We start from the raw sequence: 17,219 nt of genomic DNA, 5'->3' as shown, positions 1-17,219 counted from the left end.
GTGTTGTCCTCCTCCTCCTCCTCTAACCTTCTTCATGCTGCTTTCAGACCATCCCTCCATCCACTGGACAGAACACTTGCGGTAGAGAGCTGGGTTGCTCTCACAGTTGATGGTGAAGTTGGAGTTGGTGCAGTCCATGATCAGAACAATGTGGAGGTTCTGCTGGATTCCTGAGAGAGGGAGGGAGTGATGGGGTGGTGGAGAGATGGAGGCAGGGTAGCAGGTGGAGAGGGAAAGGGAAAAGGAGGGAGAGAGAGAGAAGGAGGGATGGATGGATGGAAAGAAGGAAGGAGGGGAAACGAGATAGAGAAATAGGAGAAACAAAAAGAGTCAGAGACAAAACAAAAACAGAGTGGGAGAGATGGGGGATATAAAGAAGAGAAGGTGAGAATAGGGAGTTGGAGACAGAGCAGATGAGAGAGGGAAACAGAGAGAGACAGAGAGAGAGAGCATGTACAGACAAGCACTAGTGTTTGTGTCACTGATATTGTCCCTCTAAGCTTGTACCTCCCTGGCAGAGTTGGAGAGTGAGGGTAAGCAGGGAGCTGTTTAGTCGCTTTAGTCAGACAATAGAGAGCTATTGATTTGGCTCTGCAGCAGCAACCTCCACCTCAGTGACACTGCACCATCACTACAGTGCACACACCACTGCACAGCAGGGTAGCAGATGAACAGAGTCAGATACAGTGGCAGAGCTTTAGATAGAACGATCAGTGGAATGACAGATGTAGTAGAGTGTAGATAAACGGAGAGATAGAGTTATAGATAGAGCAATAGGAAGAGCAGAAATACCGTAGCTGGAACGATAGATGGACAGAGACTGAGAAAGACAGACAGACAGAGAGACAGACAGACAGACAGACAGACAGAAGGACACACAGAAGGACAGACAGACAGAGAGACAGACAGAGATATTGTGTAGATAGACAGACAGATAGATAGATAGATAGATAGATAGATAGATAGATAGATAGATATACTGACTGTAGGAGAAGTAGTTGTAAAGTGGTCCAGTGAATCCGTCCTGGGAAGCAGCATCTTTGAGGGAGGAGAGGAGAGGCTCCAGTTCCTCTGGGGTGTACAGACCAGGAACCTCACCTGAAACATTGTAAATACATACACACACACACAAACACACACAAATAAATGTTTCACTGCTACTCTGCCTGAAAGCTAAGAGATACAACTACATTTACTATAAACTGCTGGTCCACAAAATCCATTAAATCAAATTAAAAGACAAAACCCACACACACACACACACACACACACACACACACTGTAAACAGACCTGAAGACAGCAGGCTGTTGACCATCTCTAAGAAGGCTGGGTGGACAAACTGATAGTCTTCCAACAGTAGAACCACCTGTTGGCCCTCAAGACCTGCCAGCTGCATCACCTACACAAACACAAACACACACACACACACACACACACACACACACACACACACACTTCAAGTTATATTGACACCAAATTTCCTTAGCTAGGTTGTTATATTGCTTGGTTGTTAGCTAGCTGTGCTAGTCTGTGCATTCCCACAGTAATCAAAAAAATGTAAGTTCCATTAAACAATCAATTTGGCATTTGAAATGGGAAAACACACTTCATTGGAGTGTTAACGGGAAGGCAGTGGAATAGCTTGCCAGTGAAATGCAGGTACCTCCAAGTACAGTCTGTAAAAAGCGGTTAGCTTGGCACAATGTGAGCCAATTAAGCAGACAAAATGTGCTGAGGCAATCCTCTCTTACCATCTTCAGGTCGTTGTTGAAATGCTTAAGAGTGTAGCCGCGGGAGATCTTGGGCGTGCACAGTGTGTACCCGTGCATGTGCGACACCAGGCATGTGGCGGTGCGCCGGCCCACTCCGCTCCGCCCGGCCAGCAGCAGAGAGCCACCGGGTCGGCTCAGGACCCGGTCCACCCTCGACACAAAGTCACACACCTCCCAGAACAGGAGAAGGTCCAGCTCCCTGTTATCACGACTGTACAGCACTACTCCCTGGAGGGGGGAGAGGTAGGGACACACACGCTGGTGAGGAGATACACACACACACACAGAAACTCTATCTCTCCTGCTCTCTCTCACACACACACATACTCTCTCTCTCTCTCTCTCTCTCACACACACTCAAATAAACAGAATTAAACACAAATGAGTCAACATTTGGCATACAAACACGCACACATAAATGAGACAGCAAGATAGAAGCAAACACATGCATGTATACCAACATGCATGACCGACTGCCCACCCGCACCCGCACACGCACACACACACACCCCAAGACAACGTGTTTTCCCTCACTGTGTACCTTCTGTATGACCTGTTTGAGGTCAGCAGAATCCAGGCGGCCCAGTGGTTTACCATGAGGAGGCAGAGGCTGGCCTGGAGCCATCACAGCCCCTTCAGAAGCGCCCCACGTCACATAGAAACCATCTACAGAGAAATGAAGTAATACAGACTGTTAGTAACACACATGTACTGTATATGCACACAAGTGACTTAGCGACAAACAATACAAACTGCAGAGGTGGTATTGTCACAAAAACAAACAACTAATATCAACTGAATGTGTAAATTTAATTTATTGCTATATCCCCACGTAAATGAAACACCATGCAGATTGGTGTTTTGCATGTGTATGTACTGTTCTTCATGAAGGTGTGTGTATGTGTACATCGATCTCATACCGGTCATGTTGTCTAGAGCGTCGGAGCCCCAGTCTCCCCGTATGATGGAGGACAGGATGTTATCAAAGGTGTGGAGGTCTTTGGAGGAAACCAGCCGGTCTCTGAACAGCCTCCTGGCCTCGTACGCTACCACCTCCAACACACTGTCTGTCACATTAGATTGAGCTGCGGGAGACATAGGAGAGAGACAAACACACACACACAGTATACAGGGTTAATACTGAACACTCTAAGCTAGGCATCTGATTTGCCATGGTTTGTTAGGATTTCAGGTTTTGTGAACATTCAACTAAGATTTATTTTTCATTTTCTCTTTCTGATCACACCCTTGACACACTATTCACAGACAAACACAAGTAACTGTGAAAAGATGGCCTGAAGTGGTTGTTACATGCCAAACCGTTTTCAACTACTACTCATTTATAAAAAGGAAATTCCAGTTTTTCAGTTTCTTCATTCTGATCACACCTTTGACACACCATACACACTCAAGGAGTATTGTGTAGTATGTCCATTTCTGACATAGCCATAGCTGTTTTACCTTGAGAAAGAACAGAAACAGACACAGGAAGAGTATTTACCCTATGAGTCAACATTCAAAATGAGTCAAAGGGCTGTTTTTGGTGGGTCCTTGCATGACAAGAGCACCAGTTTATTTTAATAACCCTGGCTCTCAGGGTAAGATTAAATTTACTAAGTCCCTCAAGAATCAGTCAAGTGCTGCTAGCTAAAAAAGGACTGTAGTCTTCGCTAGAAGGGAGCAGACAGCCTCCTGGTCTCATAGGCCACAGGCTGCAACAGTGTCTGTCACATTGCATTGAACCAGAGGAGGACGAGAGCCAAACAGACACAAGGTTGACACTCCAGGGGTTTCCCTGCATATTCAACTTTTAAGTGGACCACCAAGGAAGGGAAAATAATTTAAACTGCAAGTTGCCATACTAAACATTTTCTATGCCTGTGGCTTTTGAATGATTTCCTCGCTTAAGACCAACCTCAGTGGTCAGTCTACCACCAAAGCTTATAAAGAAACCAGATAAACCCTACGCTCCGCTTAAAATGCTTGGTATCAAGTTGGTATCAAATCTAGATTTGCATCAAAGACCAGTTGCATACATTTCATTGAAATCTACCTTTATGCAACTGGCCCCTGGAGTCACAGACACTCATACCATTAACACAAGTAATTTCACAGACATACACATTAGCGCAATAGAAATGTTGTAATTACATAGTTAACATTTGAAAATAAGCAGTGAACTTAAGCAGTAGCAGTAAGCAATAAGCAATAAGCAGTAAGCATACATACATAATGCACAGGCTCACACAGTTGTGCTCATCACACACACATGCACACTCACACACACCACAGACCACAAACACACAGACACAAACACATACAAACATAGTAATTGAGAAAAGATGGAGAGAGGAGGTTGTTACATACCAAATGGAAGGTAATCAGCAAGGAGGGAAAGAGGGAGGAAGAAGTAAGAGTAAGTTAAAAAATGATGAGCATAGGAAAAGAGAAGTTTGTCCGCTGACGCGTTTAATTAAAATAAATGATTGGACTCACTATCACAGCAGGAACACATTGCAGAGGGAGAGAGAGAGTGACAGAGGGAGAGATGAAAGGACAGCAAGGGGAGAGGATGATAAAAGAGGGAGAGACAGACGAGTGACAGAGAGGGAGTGAGGGAAGAGAGAAGGAGAGAGAGAGAGAGATCGAATGAAAGAGAAGGTGAGAGCTGGAGACAGGAACTCTGAGCTAAAGGAATACTGACAGGAAACTAAGCCATCTGGTGCTGTCTTTTTGATTCTTGCATCAAAACTGACAGAGTTATTAATGCTTTAAGTTCCTTGGCGGCGGCAAAATCATTCTATGTGTGGACTCCAAGGAGTTACAGGAATACCAGTGGGTCATTAAATCCAACTTTCTGCTTTTGTTTGCCTGCAGCAGTGCTTCTGAAAATATCGGTCAGGCCCCCAAACGGGCCATGGGTCTGTGTCTGGCGGCTCCTCGCATGACAAAAGTGAAAAGGTATATTTTTATGAGTCTGGGTCCCAATGAACCCTGAAATCTCTCATTTGGGTCCGCTACTTTAATAGTTTAATAGTCTTTGGTTACTGCAACAATCTTTTCCCATAGAAAAAAAGACAGTGATCTCAAATGTACACAGACAGATCTAAGTTCTTCCTACTGTTTATGACTATAGAGTTAATAAAATAGCATCATTAGATCGGGGAGGTTTGGCAACCACAGGACCAGTGGTGGGGGTAGGATTCTTTTGGTTGGGGCCAGCAGGGCTAATTTTATTCACATGTCAAAGAAACGGGGCCAAGAGAAAGAATGATGGTAAATTTAAGTAGCGTACTACTGTGTTGGTCCCATGTCATCCGAATGAGTTGTCACAACCTGAGAATACATACATCCAGGGCAGGAAACTTTCATCCATCTGTTGCAGTGGCTGATGGATTTCAAAATTCTCCCAGTTTCAGTATATTAACAAGCCAAATCAGATTTTTGGAATAGAAAAAAAAAAACACTCTAGATGATGGGTGGTGATCTGCTAAAGACAAACTTACCACAGTCAAAGTTTACCAGCATTTGGTTATGGGCTGGTGTAAATTTCACACCCAGCAAGCATACGATTTAGTTACAAGATGGAAAGAGACATCATAGTGAAAGAGAGTTTAAGTTATAGATGGCTGTGGTGTGTGTGTGTGTGTGTGTGTGTACACGCATGTGTGTTTGGTTACCTGCAGTGAGGTCATATCGCAGCAGGCTGAGGACCCACTGTGTGAGGATGCAGGGGGTGAACAGGTAGTGGTTGTGGTCATCCACTGTAAACTTGGCTTTCACCTGAGAGGAAAAGGACACAGAACACACACACAAACGCAGACGTTTTGGTGGCAAGGGACACAAAATTGAGACAACAAAATTCAAAAGCACGTCACATTATTTATTACTTGAAAATGTCAAGCGTTGTATGATTATGAGAGACACCAAACAAGCTGCTGGACCAATTTCCATTAAGTTAAATAAAGTGTGATATGCTAATTAAATGAATGTAGTAAGTTTATCCTGACATTGTGTGTATAATGTGTGTATAATACATAACCTGTATTATACACGCCTGTATTATACCTGTTCTGTTAATAGACCTACAACAGTGATCTGGCAAGCTAATGTGCTTTCCCCATGCGGGGGACTCAAACACAAACCAGGGATTCAAAGTAGGGTAATTCGTTTTTTAGGCTTACAAGGACTAGTGGTGCTATTGTGCTGCATATGGGTAAAGTGTTTTCTACCTAATGATAGAGGTACACCAGTGATCCAGCCTGCGGGGTGTGCTTATCTCCTGCTGGGGAACAAGCAGGGACTCAATGTGGAATCAAACTGAAATTGAAACCGAGGTCTCCAATGGCTTGTTTAGACTTTTAAGTTCTCAGGCAAGGCTATGCTGCTGCTAATACAGATCTGAATAGGGAAGACCAGTCTTTCCATTCTAATTCTCTGACTGGATTGTACCTGTTCATAGACCTGCACCAGAGATCCAGCCAGCTGGTGTGTTTTCCCCGTGCTGGCCCAGGCTGCCTGGCTGCCCAGGCTATGCTGGAGAACTGGCTGCAGGTATGCCGAGTAGATAGTCTGCAGCTGCTCCCTGTCTGGATAACTGGAGACAGAGGCAGAGAAGGAGAGGGACAGAGGGATGGAAGAAAAGGGGGAGTAGAGAAAATCGGTAGGAGAGAAAAACAAAGAGAGATAAGGGGTGGGTTTGAGAAACAGATTTAACTGCGCATGTATTCAAATATGTGTAATTGCATGCTCTTTTGTAGCATGACCACTGTGTTGCACTCACTCTATGGTGCAAATGCGTACTATAGAGGAGAAGCGGGAGGTGAGCGTGTGTCTGCCCACAGCACCCCCTGCTGACATGGAGGCCACCACCTGGATGTTCTCCAGACCCACCCACTCCAGATTTTCATCATAGAATCCCTGATATGTCAACACCTGGAGGAGAGACAGCGAACAAGTGAGAGAGAGAAAGAGAGAGAGAGAAAGAAAGAGAGAGAGAGAGAGAGAGAGAGAGAGAGAGAGAGAGAGAGTCTTGTCTTGAATTGTATAATAAGAGTATGTTCCTGAGGGAAAAGTCATTGTTACGTTGCTGAGTTTTGTACTAAAGCCTTTGGAAGAGCTTACATCCACTGCATATTTCTATAACATAGTTTGGAGACATCCATCATCACTGTAGACATGGGTGGCTCTCTATTATGGTAACCATCATTTTATTAAAATCACATTTCTCTTTACTTGTTTGTGAAAGGCAGAGGTAACTTGGGATCGCATTGCAGAGCAAGGAATGAATTACTTTACAACTGGAGACAGCTGCTAATGGAAGATTGAAGATGTCTGCAAAGTGACACATTGCTAGCACTGTACTACATTCTGTCAAGATCTGGACATGGACCATATGTCATTATGTGGATATGTAGATACAAATTTGTGCAATATCTTTCTTGTATGTTGTATATGGAAGTAGGAAGCAGAATTTCTATTGCTTTACTTTGCTAAATGTTGATTTGTAAGGGGAGTTCAAAGTGTATATTGTGATTACAGTGTCTTCTGCTAATATGTCAAAAGGTCGGGAGCGAACGTGGCGTTTTTATTTTTGCATTAGCTGTTGAAGCCATTTGAGAGGCTTTTCTTTTGTTTGCCCATTTTCCATTCATATTTTATTTTGTCTATATTGTAGACCTTTGGTTATCTTTATTTTTATGGCTCATGCTCATGTTTCAGAGTAATATTAGTCATCTACCCCACCTAGTCTCAGTTTGGGGTATTACAAGTGGGTGGGAGGGGGCAGGTCCTTTCAGGTGCGCCAGGTGAGGTGAGTTGGATATGACAGACAGCTAGTATAGGCCTCCCTCATGGCAAACATTTGTTTATTTGTTTCACCAGGTATGACATACATGTATTTGAACCACACAATGTATGGAATGCTGGCTTATCTTTTTTTAACCTTTTTGGTTGATAAAGGAACTTACCTTGGATGTACATATCAAAAGCTTCAACTGGTTTGACCAACAGCACTATCTGTACCTCTTCTTTACCTGTTGCAGGAAGGCAATGAGGTTGCTGGTGCCCCATTTGTCAGGTTTGGGCAGGTTGATGTCTTTCAGGTACAGGACCAGGCTCTCGCAGTCCTTGGGTCTGTAGGCTCGGCCAGTGTTGGAGCTGAGCAGCAGGCAGGTCTGGCTGAGCTTCTGCAGGACGTGGCGCGAGGAGGTCTGGGCACTGCAGTGAACCACGGCCACCTGGGTGGACCGCAGCCGAGAGAAGGCGTAGCGCAGGAGCATGCTAGGCAGGAAACAATACATAATAAGAAATGTTTGGCAGAAATGTCAAGATGCACACACACACATGCACACACCTTTTGAAAGATGAGGTGAGACAGGATTGGTATACTGCAATGTACAATGATCCAATAGTTCCATCCAGGTGTCTAAATGTTGCAGCTTTTAATATACGTCTCTATTTCATGTAAGGGTTAGGATGGTATCAGGGCAGCAAGAGAGGATGAGAGGAGGAGATGAGTGTTACTCTGTATTTAACAAGGAGGCCTCTTGGGACCCAGAGAACAATGTTTGTCAGAACAGAGCCAAAGGCAAAGAGAGACATTTTGTGAGGGCACAAACAGAGAGAGAATAATTGGAAAGTAAGTGGTGTGTCTGCGTGTGTGTATGTGTGTGCATGTTCATTCTTGTGTATGTGTGTGTAAATTAATTAGATGTTCTCTTATCGGAGGAATGAGCTGACAAACACAGAGCCTCGTTGGCACAGTGACCTTTCAGGCGAGGCAAGACAAGAGGACGAGAAAAGTAGAGGAGAGTGGGGCTCAACTGGAGTGTAAAAGGCAAACTGAGAGACCCCTCTTCTTCCAACCCCCTGGGGAGGGAAGCAATTACTGTTGAGGCAACGAGTCTCTGTCTACACATACACAAGTCCGTGCACGCCCACACACACATGCACACGCAGACCCTGATCGTCGCTGACTTGTCTGTGTCTTTCCAAGAAAGGTCAAGTTCTGAATAAAAGAAGCCTTGATATGGGTGTGCTTGTTTGCATGTGTCAGTTTGAGTGTCCACGTTTGAGTGCCTCTATCTCACAATCCATAATGCAACCACAAGCTCCATTTCTACAGCCAGGCCAGAATTTGGCAGAGCCAGTACCCACTCAAAACATTTATGCCACAGAATAAAAAGCACTGTTTGCCAATTCGAAACTGTAATTCTGCGAGCATTGCTGCTCCCTCGTGAAAAGAATCAGACCAATGTTGTTTAGTCAGTGAATCTAAAAACATGAATAATGCCTAAGATCCAACAAGCACTGTTTGAAACTGTTGTGTGTGCTTCTCTGTGTCTGTCGGGACATAGAAGATTATTACTCAACAATACCAACTGTGCTACGAGATCAATTATCGGTGTGTGTTTTCACACCGTGTGTGTATGTTTGCATTTGTATGTGTGTGCGTACGTGGCCGCATACATGCATATACTGTACATGTGTGTGCATTTCTGCATGTGTATATTTAAGTGAGCCTGTGTGCTTGTGCGTACGCGCCTGCATACATACATGTATGTTTGAGTGTGTGTGTGTGTGTTTGTGTATGCTTCTGCATGTGTCTATTTACCCTTTCCCACAGCCCTCTGGCCCCACCACCATAAAGGGCTGTCTGTGCTGAGCGGTGAGCCACTGGGAGAAGCACTGCAGGCCTCTCTGCATGTCTGGGGTCTCAATGACAGGAAGTGTGTGTGTGTGAGAGAGCTGGTCCAGAGAGAGACCGTCGGGCCGCTGGAGTGTGTAGGCAGCTAGACGGCCGCTGTCAGGGTCAAAGTAGGTATCAAGTGGTTTTCTCTGGTCTGGTGGGCTCTCCCTGGCCCAGCTCAGCAACTGGAGGGAGCACACACACAGATATAAACACACGTAAACACAAGGACTGATACAGTATGCTGCAGAGTAGCAGTAGCCATTACAGAAGTCCCCCATCAAGCGTCTATCCTGCATTAGATGGCTGCTGCTTAGAGCTGAGTTGACATACTGTAAAGCAAAACTTCTGAGTGCCAGCTGAGAAGAGAATAGAATCTGAATTCCAAATCTTTTCTCTCTTACAAGGAAACTACAGTGCGGCAAGCAACAAGCTTGTAGTAGAAAGACTTCTATGGTATGACATATAATGGATATATACATGTGTTTCAGTTTCATTAACTGATTTTTTGATTGAATAAGTAATTGCCTGTAGTATGGTGTAGTGCTTAATATCCTTGCCTCTAGTCTGAAACCACAAATTACACTCCCCAGTGGCCCGGGGTTGACATCCACCCTCAGCCCATACAGAAACCACAGAGGTCCTCACCTCCTTGGCAAACTCCTGTCGTGTTTTGAGGTGGAGGTTTCCTCCCAGACCCCTGAGAAGACTGACGATAAACTGGCCTCTCTCTGTCACAGCGCTGAGGTGGGACAGACCATTCAACACTGTACCCACCAGACTGGTCTCCACCACAAAGTCATTCTGATGAAAGGGAGAGAGAGGGGAGAGAAAAAAGAAAAACAATTGTAAGATGTGTTATCATTGTAATTTAGTAGATTTAGGACAGTCATATAGAGCATTGTCAAGCAGAGAGGAAGAGACGAAGGAAGGGTAAGCACAAAGAAGAAGAAGAACATAGAATAATGAGAATTTAAAAGTAAAAAATGACATTGATGAGAGCTGACAGAGTTGCCAAAACACAGACTGCATTGAAACTATACCAAACATACCTTAAACATAACAAAACAGGATATGTAGATTTCATTTAGCCACTGAACCTACTTGAGAGATGATGAGATTCATCATATTCTTATAATGTTAGCAATATAGTACATCGTCATGAACACCGCTCAGTGGCTGAGGAAGTCATTTGTTTGAAACCGCTGTATTGTCATGTGGTGACATAGAGTTTCTACATCTACATTTGGTTCAGTACATACACAATCCTGCCAGAATATTAACCTTTTCAACATGCTACATTCAAACCATACTGAAGGCCACAGCCTGAAGCCCAAAGTGTGTTTCAAATTCAGTATACTGACACAGGATGAAATGCACGCATGTAGGACAACTGTTACCTGCTTGAGGACCCAGTCCAGAGCTCGGTGGAAATAGTCTCCCAGCCAGTTTTCTAGGTTACTGCGACACTCTTCAGGCTGACCCCTCAACCAAGACTTCACCAAGGCACCCACATCAGTGTCCTCATCACTGCAGATAGAGGGACAGAAAGGGAGGGACAAAGAGAGAGTGAGTGACTGAGAGTATGAGTGAGCTAGCGGGTGAGGGGCACACACATACACCCTAAACCCTAACCTGAGAAATATCATTCCCATGCGGGATATGGTGGCCGGCGAGGCACAGCTGAGGTCGTGAGTCTCAAACAGGAAGTTGACGTTGGGTCCAAACTGGATGCGTTCTCCGCTGGGCATGGTCAGCAGCCGGTTGTCATCCAGTACAGAGTTCAGACTCTCAATCCACTCCGGGTCGATGTCTCCGTCACACACGATCCACGAGCTCACCTCTGGAAAACACAAAGGTGCATATGTACACATACTTCCCCAAACAAATACGACATCCATGCGAACCACTGTCTGGTTTCACAGAACACAAAAAGACTTTCACCAACTAGTTGATCGAGTTGCTTGGGATGTGGGCTCATTATAAAATGAGCTAGCTGCACTTATGTTAAATCAACATGGAGTGGTGTCTCCTTCTTACCCTGTGGTTCTCTGACCACATGCCTGGCACTGTGTGTGAGGACGCCATCAGCCCACTCTCTGGTGTCCATGTCTATGTGTCCCAGCAGCTGCTGTCTGGGCATGGCCTTGGGGTTCATCGTGTACTGCTTCACCTACAAGAACACAGTGATCAGCATTAGTCAAAAAAACATCAGGGGTTGATATTTTAACTGGCCCACAAACTCTTAAAAATAGGACATTGTGGCACTTAAATCACATGAACATTTTGTGACAGGATTTTTTAAATTGAATTGATGCTTTCTTTTCATAGTCCTTTATATGCTAAGTGAGTTTCATGGCCCTAAGGACTATGAAAGTCATAACCAACACAGAATGCAAACCTCTGAAAATGAGTTCCCTGAAGCTTAAATTTTTGGGGGATTTTTCAACCGGGGGAAGGTCTCTCTATATCTCACCAGTTTGCGTGTCAGGGCATCACAGATACGACCCATTTAGAAGCCCATATGCCAGAAAAATACACTGTGTATTGGAACCCAAGCCAAAATCCCCTGTAGAGTCTGTCTCCTACTCACCACTTTGCCCGTCTTGCTGAGAGCGGCCCGGAGCATCCTCCAGAGAGTCGACTTCCCTGCTCCGCTGGGCCCTACGATCACCGCGCCCATACGCTGCCTCAGCTGCTCGTACAGCTCCAAAGCCTTCTTTAGCTACGCAGAGATGGAGAAAACACTGTCATCGATTTATCTATCACTCCATCCGTCTAGCAAACCATCCAACCATCCATAAGCTGTCTCCATGCCAACGTTAAAGTATAGAGTGATCAGAAACACGCACTGGCTGGGCAACAGTTAAAAGCAGGTTACGTGACATATTTGCTTACTGACATGTGAGGCTCTAGTCATTATTAATAGATAGGTATCCACACACACCTGGCTGGGTATGAGCTCAAGCCGTGCCTCCTTGTAGACTTGATCCAGGGCGTGCATTAAGGTCTGGTCCTCCACATCTGTGAAGTTCACCCCAGAGAAGACGTCTCTGACCAGGGCGTCGAACCTGGAGCTGTCCGCAAACGTCAGCTTGGACATGGTGTTCAGCCTTAACGCCTGTACCACCAGACCACTCTCCTGGACTGTATGCAGATGGAGAGAGATTGACTTTATTTCTGTTCTGACTTGCAATAAAAAAACTGTAATGAATTACAGTGTGAGAGTGTGCAAAAGAGAAAAGACAAGCTATGTAAAAGGGTAAATGCTAATTGAAATAAAAAAGAAAAGTAGTTAACAAGGGGAGAGGGGTGAAAATAAAATAAACTCATCTATGGCAGTCTGAAAATACTTCTACAGACTGACATTTAAGTGATGTTTTTTATTAGTTGTTGTAATTGTCTAATTTGTTTTTACCCGTTCTTTGACTTTATTACCATTATTATATTTTTGAAATTCTCTGTGACCTGGTTTTAATTTTGACTGTGGACATTTGTAGAGATTGTTTTTAAAATGATGCTAGACAAAAAAAGATATTACTGTTTGAAGGGTAGAAGATGAGAACGGGAAGAGAAGGGAAGGAGGCATAAAAAAAAAGAGGCAAGGAGAGAGTTAGGAAAAAGACAGATCAGTAAATGGCATGATACTGATGAAAAAAAGAAAAATAGAGTATAAGAAATAATATTGGGTGGATGGAGAAAAACAAGTGAAGGAGACACAAAAAACAAGGTTACAAAAGTTAACTTGTTCAATCGTTACTGCCTTGTTCTTGCACATGGCCCCTTTTATAAATGTGCTAATTACCAAAGCCTGTCATGATTTAAGAGTTTGTCAATACTTTTGTTCTCTTCTCCAAAGATGCTGGCCGCCCCCGAAGGCACAAATGAGGCAGTTTTTACTGCTGAGATGAACACTTGGCCAGACTACACACAGAGGCAAACAGAACAAAACCTTGGGGACTCATCGACAGACAGGAGGGGTGTGTGGTGTATGTGTATGTGTGTGTGTTGGACAGATAAAGGGGGACAGGGGTGAGAGAGACGGATGTGAAAGAGAGAGAGAGAGAGAGGGAAAGGTTCAAGGAGAGAGAGGAAAAGGGCAGAGAGAGAGAGATAGGGGGAGAAAGGACTGAAAAGGGGAGAGATGAGAGGGAGACGGGGGTGAGACAGAGAGGGCAGTGAGCGAGAAAGAGTGGGATGAGAGAGATATCGACAGCCAGGTATCAGAGAGAGAGGCAGCAAGAGGTCAGGAGGAGGGGGGAGCAGGGAAAAGGAGGATGAGGAGGGGGAGCGCAGGAGGGACTGAAGAGGTAAACAACAGAACCTTGGCAAAGTGTTTGAGACAGAGAGAGCGGGAGAAGGACAAAGGGACACACAGAGGAGGGAAAAGCCCGAGGGAAGCAAAGCAAAGTTTTTTAAGGGGAGGATTTGGGTGAAATGTCAATTGATGGTGTGTCAGTATTAGAGGATTTAGAGGGCATGGAGGAGAGCAGGTGTATAGGGAGAGTGCGGGTCCATACAGACATTTGATGTTGGAGCACACTTAAGCATAGTGTTTATCAAACTTCTTTTCAGAGACATACACACACACACAGATTTCCAAAACATTTTTTGTGTGACTTTGCTGGGTACACGATAAGCACCCCCCCACACACACACACCCCTCAAACCACCTGAGTTTTCACTATCTCCGTATCCCATAATCCTTTTCATTATCTCTCCTTACAACTTTCTATCTCTTAGGTCAGAGGCAGCTGAGTGTACTATCAGTGCAGCGGTTTCCGTACTTCTCAGGGGACACATTTTCCAGATACTTTTTTTCTCATGGCCAGAAGTTTTTTTTTTTTTCAGGTTATTGACTTTTTCTAAAGAATTTACCCTGTTTATATGCTGCTAATGCGCAACTACAACTTTTTACTCAATCCATCATACATTGCAGAAAGCTTTGCAAACACAGCATAGCTAATATGGTTGCTCTGGCTGTTTGTTAGTAGTATGGTGGCTGGTGTATTGATTCTTTAGAATGTTGATATGTTGACTTGTTAGCTTTTGGTGGTCTGCAGCATGCCAACTTGGCATACTGTTTACTAGTAGCATGGTTGCTCTGGCCAAAGTGAACAAGGTATAAACCTTCTTGTTTGGTAGGGTCACAAGGTAGGTTTTGTAAGTATAAACTATATAGGATTAGAATTACTCATTTACATGTATTGCAGGTATGCATAAAATCTCTAACTTAAAATGTTGTACCAACATCATCGCACCTGAATTAATAATATAAAACTAAAGCTACTGTATTTAACAAACGATTGACTTAATTAACAATGCCAAAGTACTAAGCAAAGAGGATAGATAGATAGATTCTGAGTAGCTTTGCACAATCAATTTCTCAACAACTGAAAGACTCCAAATCCAGGAAGTGAGTTAACTACCAGTGCAAAAAAGGGTATGGGCTCCATTTCATTAGTCATTCTCATCAAATTCCCCTTGGCAATTTCCCCTCGGGGGGAATCCCCACTGCCATTTTAAGTGCCTCTCCATTAATCTGATAACTGTAAACTTTCTTAGATAAACCCTTGAAGGCCCGAGGGAGTCAACGATAGAAAATTCAGGAGCACATCTTGCCCAGAATTCTTTGCAATCATTTGTAATTTCCTGTGCACAACGCAGCATGGCAGAACAAGTGATATAGAGGTGTAAGTTAACAAACAATATTTTGAGAATTTAGACTTATTTATGAAATTAACTCATCCCCCAATGTCCCCCAAAATTGTTAAACCCCATCTCCAACAAAGCCCATTATCTTAAAGCCCCAACACTGTAACAATGTGAACAATGTCTCTGTCCTTTTCAACACACCTTAAAAGAACTAACAAGAATGCATTTTACTATTGTTGAACAATGGCACTTTATCTTATTATGAGTACTTTGTTTTATGTGATAACTGCTCATAGCTAGCTGTTCATATCCCTCCACTGGCTCCCAGTTGCTGCCCGCATCAAGTTCAAGTCCTTGATGCTCGCCTACAAAGCAGCAACCAAAACGGCTCCTACCTACCTGAACTCCCTCATTCAGGTCTACGCTCCCTCCCGCCCACTAAGGAGCGGCGCCTGGTGCTGCCACCACAACAAGGCCCTAAGTCTCTAGCCAGACTCTTCTCTTCTGTGGTTCCTCGGTGGTGGAACGAGTTACCAAACTCCATTCGATCCGCAGAGTCCCTCTCAATCTTTAAGAAAAGGCTAAAGACCCAGCTCTTTAGCGAACACCTTCTCACCTGATGGACTGTGTAATCTAAAAAAAAAAAAAAAATCTGTATCTGCCTCTATGCATTGCCTCGTAGCACTGCCTCGTAGAACCTATGTCCTGTTGGACCAGAACTTAGCTTTATGGCACTTACTCTCGTTGTTCTCTCCTGACTAGATCTTTGCTGGTGTTGTATTAAAATCTCATATGTACGTCGCTTTGGATAAAAGCGTCTGCCAAATGGGAAATTGTAAATTATAACTGTGTTGAATGATTGCTGGATTGAGTATTGACCGGGTATCTTGGATGCAATTGTGTGTTTTTTATGCTGTCCAGGGAGAAATTAATCTCCATTCACTTGTCAGCAGTGTGGGCGCGCTCAACTGGTGTTTCCCCCGACACCACAGCAGGTTAGGGTACTGTGTACTTTAGGTCATTATGAATGTGACTCCAGGTCATGACCAAACTTGCTCTCACTTCCTCCTAACTTTCCTCTTACACCTCCACTATATATACTGTCGAAAAACAGTAAACATGCCTCATAAGAATACCTTAAAATAAAAATGGCCAGGAGGGGACTTACTCTTGTTTTTGTCTTGGCTCCTCCTCTGTTGCTGCAGGAGACTGCCACAGCCCTTCAGCACGGTCTTCAGTGCACGCAGACCCCAGTCGTAGTGCTGCTGGGGAGTCAACAGCTCCCTGGACACACACATACACACACACATATTCACACATTGTCAGTTGGCTGTGGCTGTAGTACTAAGAGGTGGGAGGTAGAGGCTACACACACACACAAATCAATAGACTGTGGTGGCGGTATAGATAAATTAAAATTAATGCACCCACAACACGTTGCAGTTTGAAAACCTAATCAACTACACATAGTTACATACAGTGAACCCCACAGGCAAAAAGACCAGGCAGACAGACGCACACTCTCATGTACACACATAATTACTTGACTAAGGTAAAAGCTTACAGGTATATGCTAATAAAGCTCTCACCCACGCTCCCTCCAACCTGAACCCTGACCCAAACACACACACTTGGTACAAATAAAAGTTCCTACAGTTCCTACCTGGCCAGGTTGAAGATGGCAACAAGTTTGCGTCCCAGTATCTCTCCATCTTTGAAGCCCTCGGAGTAGAGGATGACCTCAGCTATGAGCTCGTTGTCCGGCCTGCTCATGGCTACGGGCCTGAACAGCTGCTTCAGGTTGTCTGGCAGCTTCTGTCTCCCTCCGTAGCCTTTCCCCGCCGGGTTCAGCGTGATGAACACCCCAGAGTTTGGGTCCAGCTCCACCTGGAGGAGGGCGATAAGAAGGGAAAGAGATCTTCCTTATCTAAAATGTGTTATGCGATAGCCTGATTTAAGTGTTGATTGATTGCTTGGTTGATTACTCTCCCACAATGGATGGATGGATGGATGATTGATTGATTTTTTGACGGACTGATTTGATAGATAGGCAAGGACAGATGGTGGAGGCAGAAGGCAACTGAAAATGTGTCAGCAGAAA

The 17,219-nt window shown here is 44.4% G+C and overlaps 1 protein-coding gene across 1 annotated transcript in view; it reads right to left on the bottom strand.

The window, feature by feature from the left end:
• dync2h1 (dynein cytoplasmic 2 heavy chain 1) overlaps window positions 1–17,219 on the bottom strand; it is a 149,404-nt gene that overhangs the window by 98,490 nt on the left and 33,695 nt on the right. Inside the window, exons 39-57 of the mRNA XM_071925082.2 lie at window positions 16,782–17,005; window positions 16,287–16,402; window positions 12,411–12,610; window positions 12,057–12,188; window positions 11,504–11,636; window positions 11,099–11,306; window positions 10,864–10,993; window positions 10,112–10,267; window positions 9,389–9,648; window positions 7,809–8,055; window positions 6,557–6,708; window positions 6,226–6,370; window positions 5,454–5,556; window positions 2,694–2,858; window positions 2,315–2,439; window positions 1,753–2,001; window positions 1,292–1,400; window positions 985–1,098; window positions 28–170 (exon numbers count right to left, since the gene is read on the bottom strand). Coding sequence (XP_071781183.2) covers window positions 28–170; window positions 985–1,098; window positions 1,292–1,400; window positions 1,753–2,001; window positions 2,315–2,439; window positions 2,694–2,858; window positions 5,454–5,556; window positions 6,226–6,370; window positions 6,557–6,708; window positions 7,809–8,055; window positions 9,389–9,648; window positions 10,112–10,267; window positions 10,864–10,993; window positions 11,099–11,306; window positions 11,504–11,636; window positions 12,057–12,188; window positions 12,411–12,610; window positions 16,287–16,402; window positions 16,782–17,005 — 3,111 coding nt within the window. The remainder of the gene's footprint in view (window positions 1–27; window positions 171–984; window positions 1,099–1,291; window positions 1,401–1,752; window positions 2,002–2,314; window positions 2,440–2,693; window positions 2,859–5,453; window positions 5,557–6,225; window positions 6,371–6,556; window positions 6,709–7,808; window positions 8,056–9,388; window positions 9,649–10,111; window positions 10,268–10,863; window positions 10,994–11,098; window positions 11,307–11,503; window positions 11,637–12,056; window positions 12,189–12,410; window positions 12,611–16,286; window positions 16,403–16,781; window positions 17,006–17,219) is intronic.

The sequence above is a fragment of the Centroberyx gerrardi genome, chromosome 6, assembly GCF_048128805.1.
Source record: "Centroberyx gerrardi isolate f3 chromosome 6, fCenGer3.hap1.cur.20231027, whole genome shotgun sequence".
NCBI classification, from domain to species: Eukaryota; Metazoa; Chordata; class Actinopteri; order Beryciformes; family Berycidae; genus Centroberyx; species Centroberyx gerrardi.
Note: the sequence above shows the minus strand (reverse complement) of the source record. Positions and strands in the feature narration are given on the sequence as shown.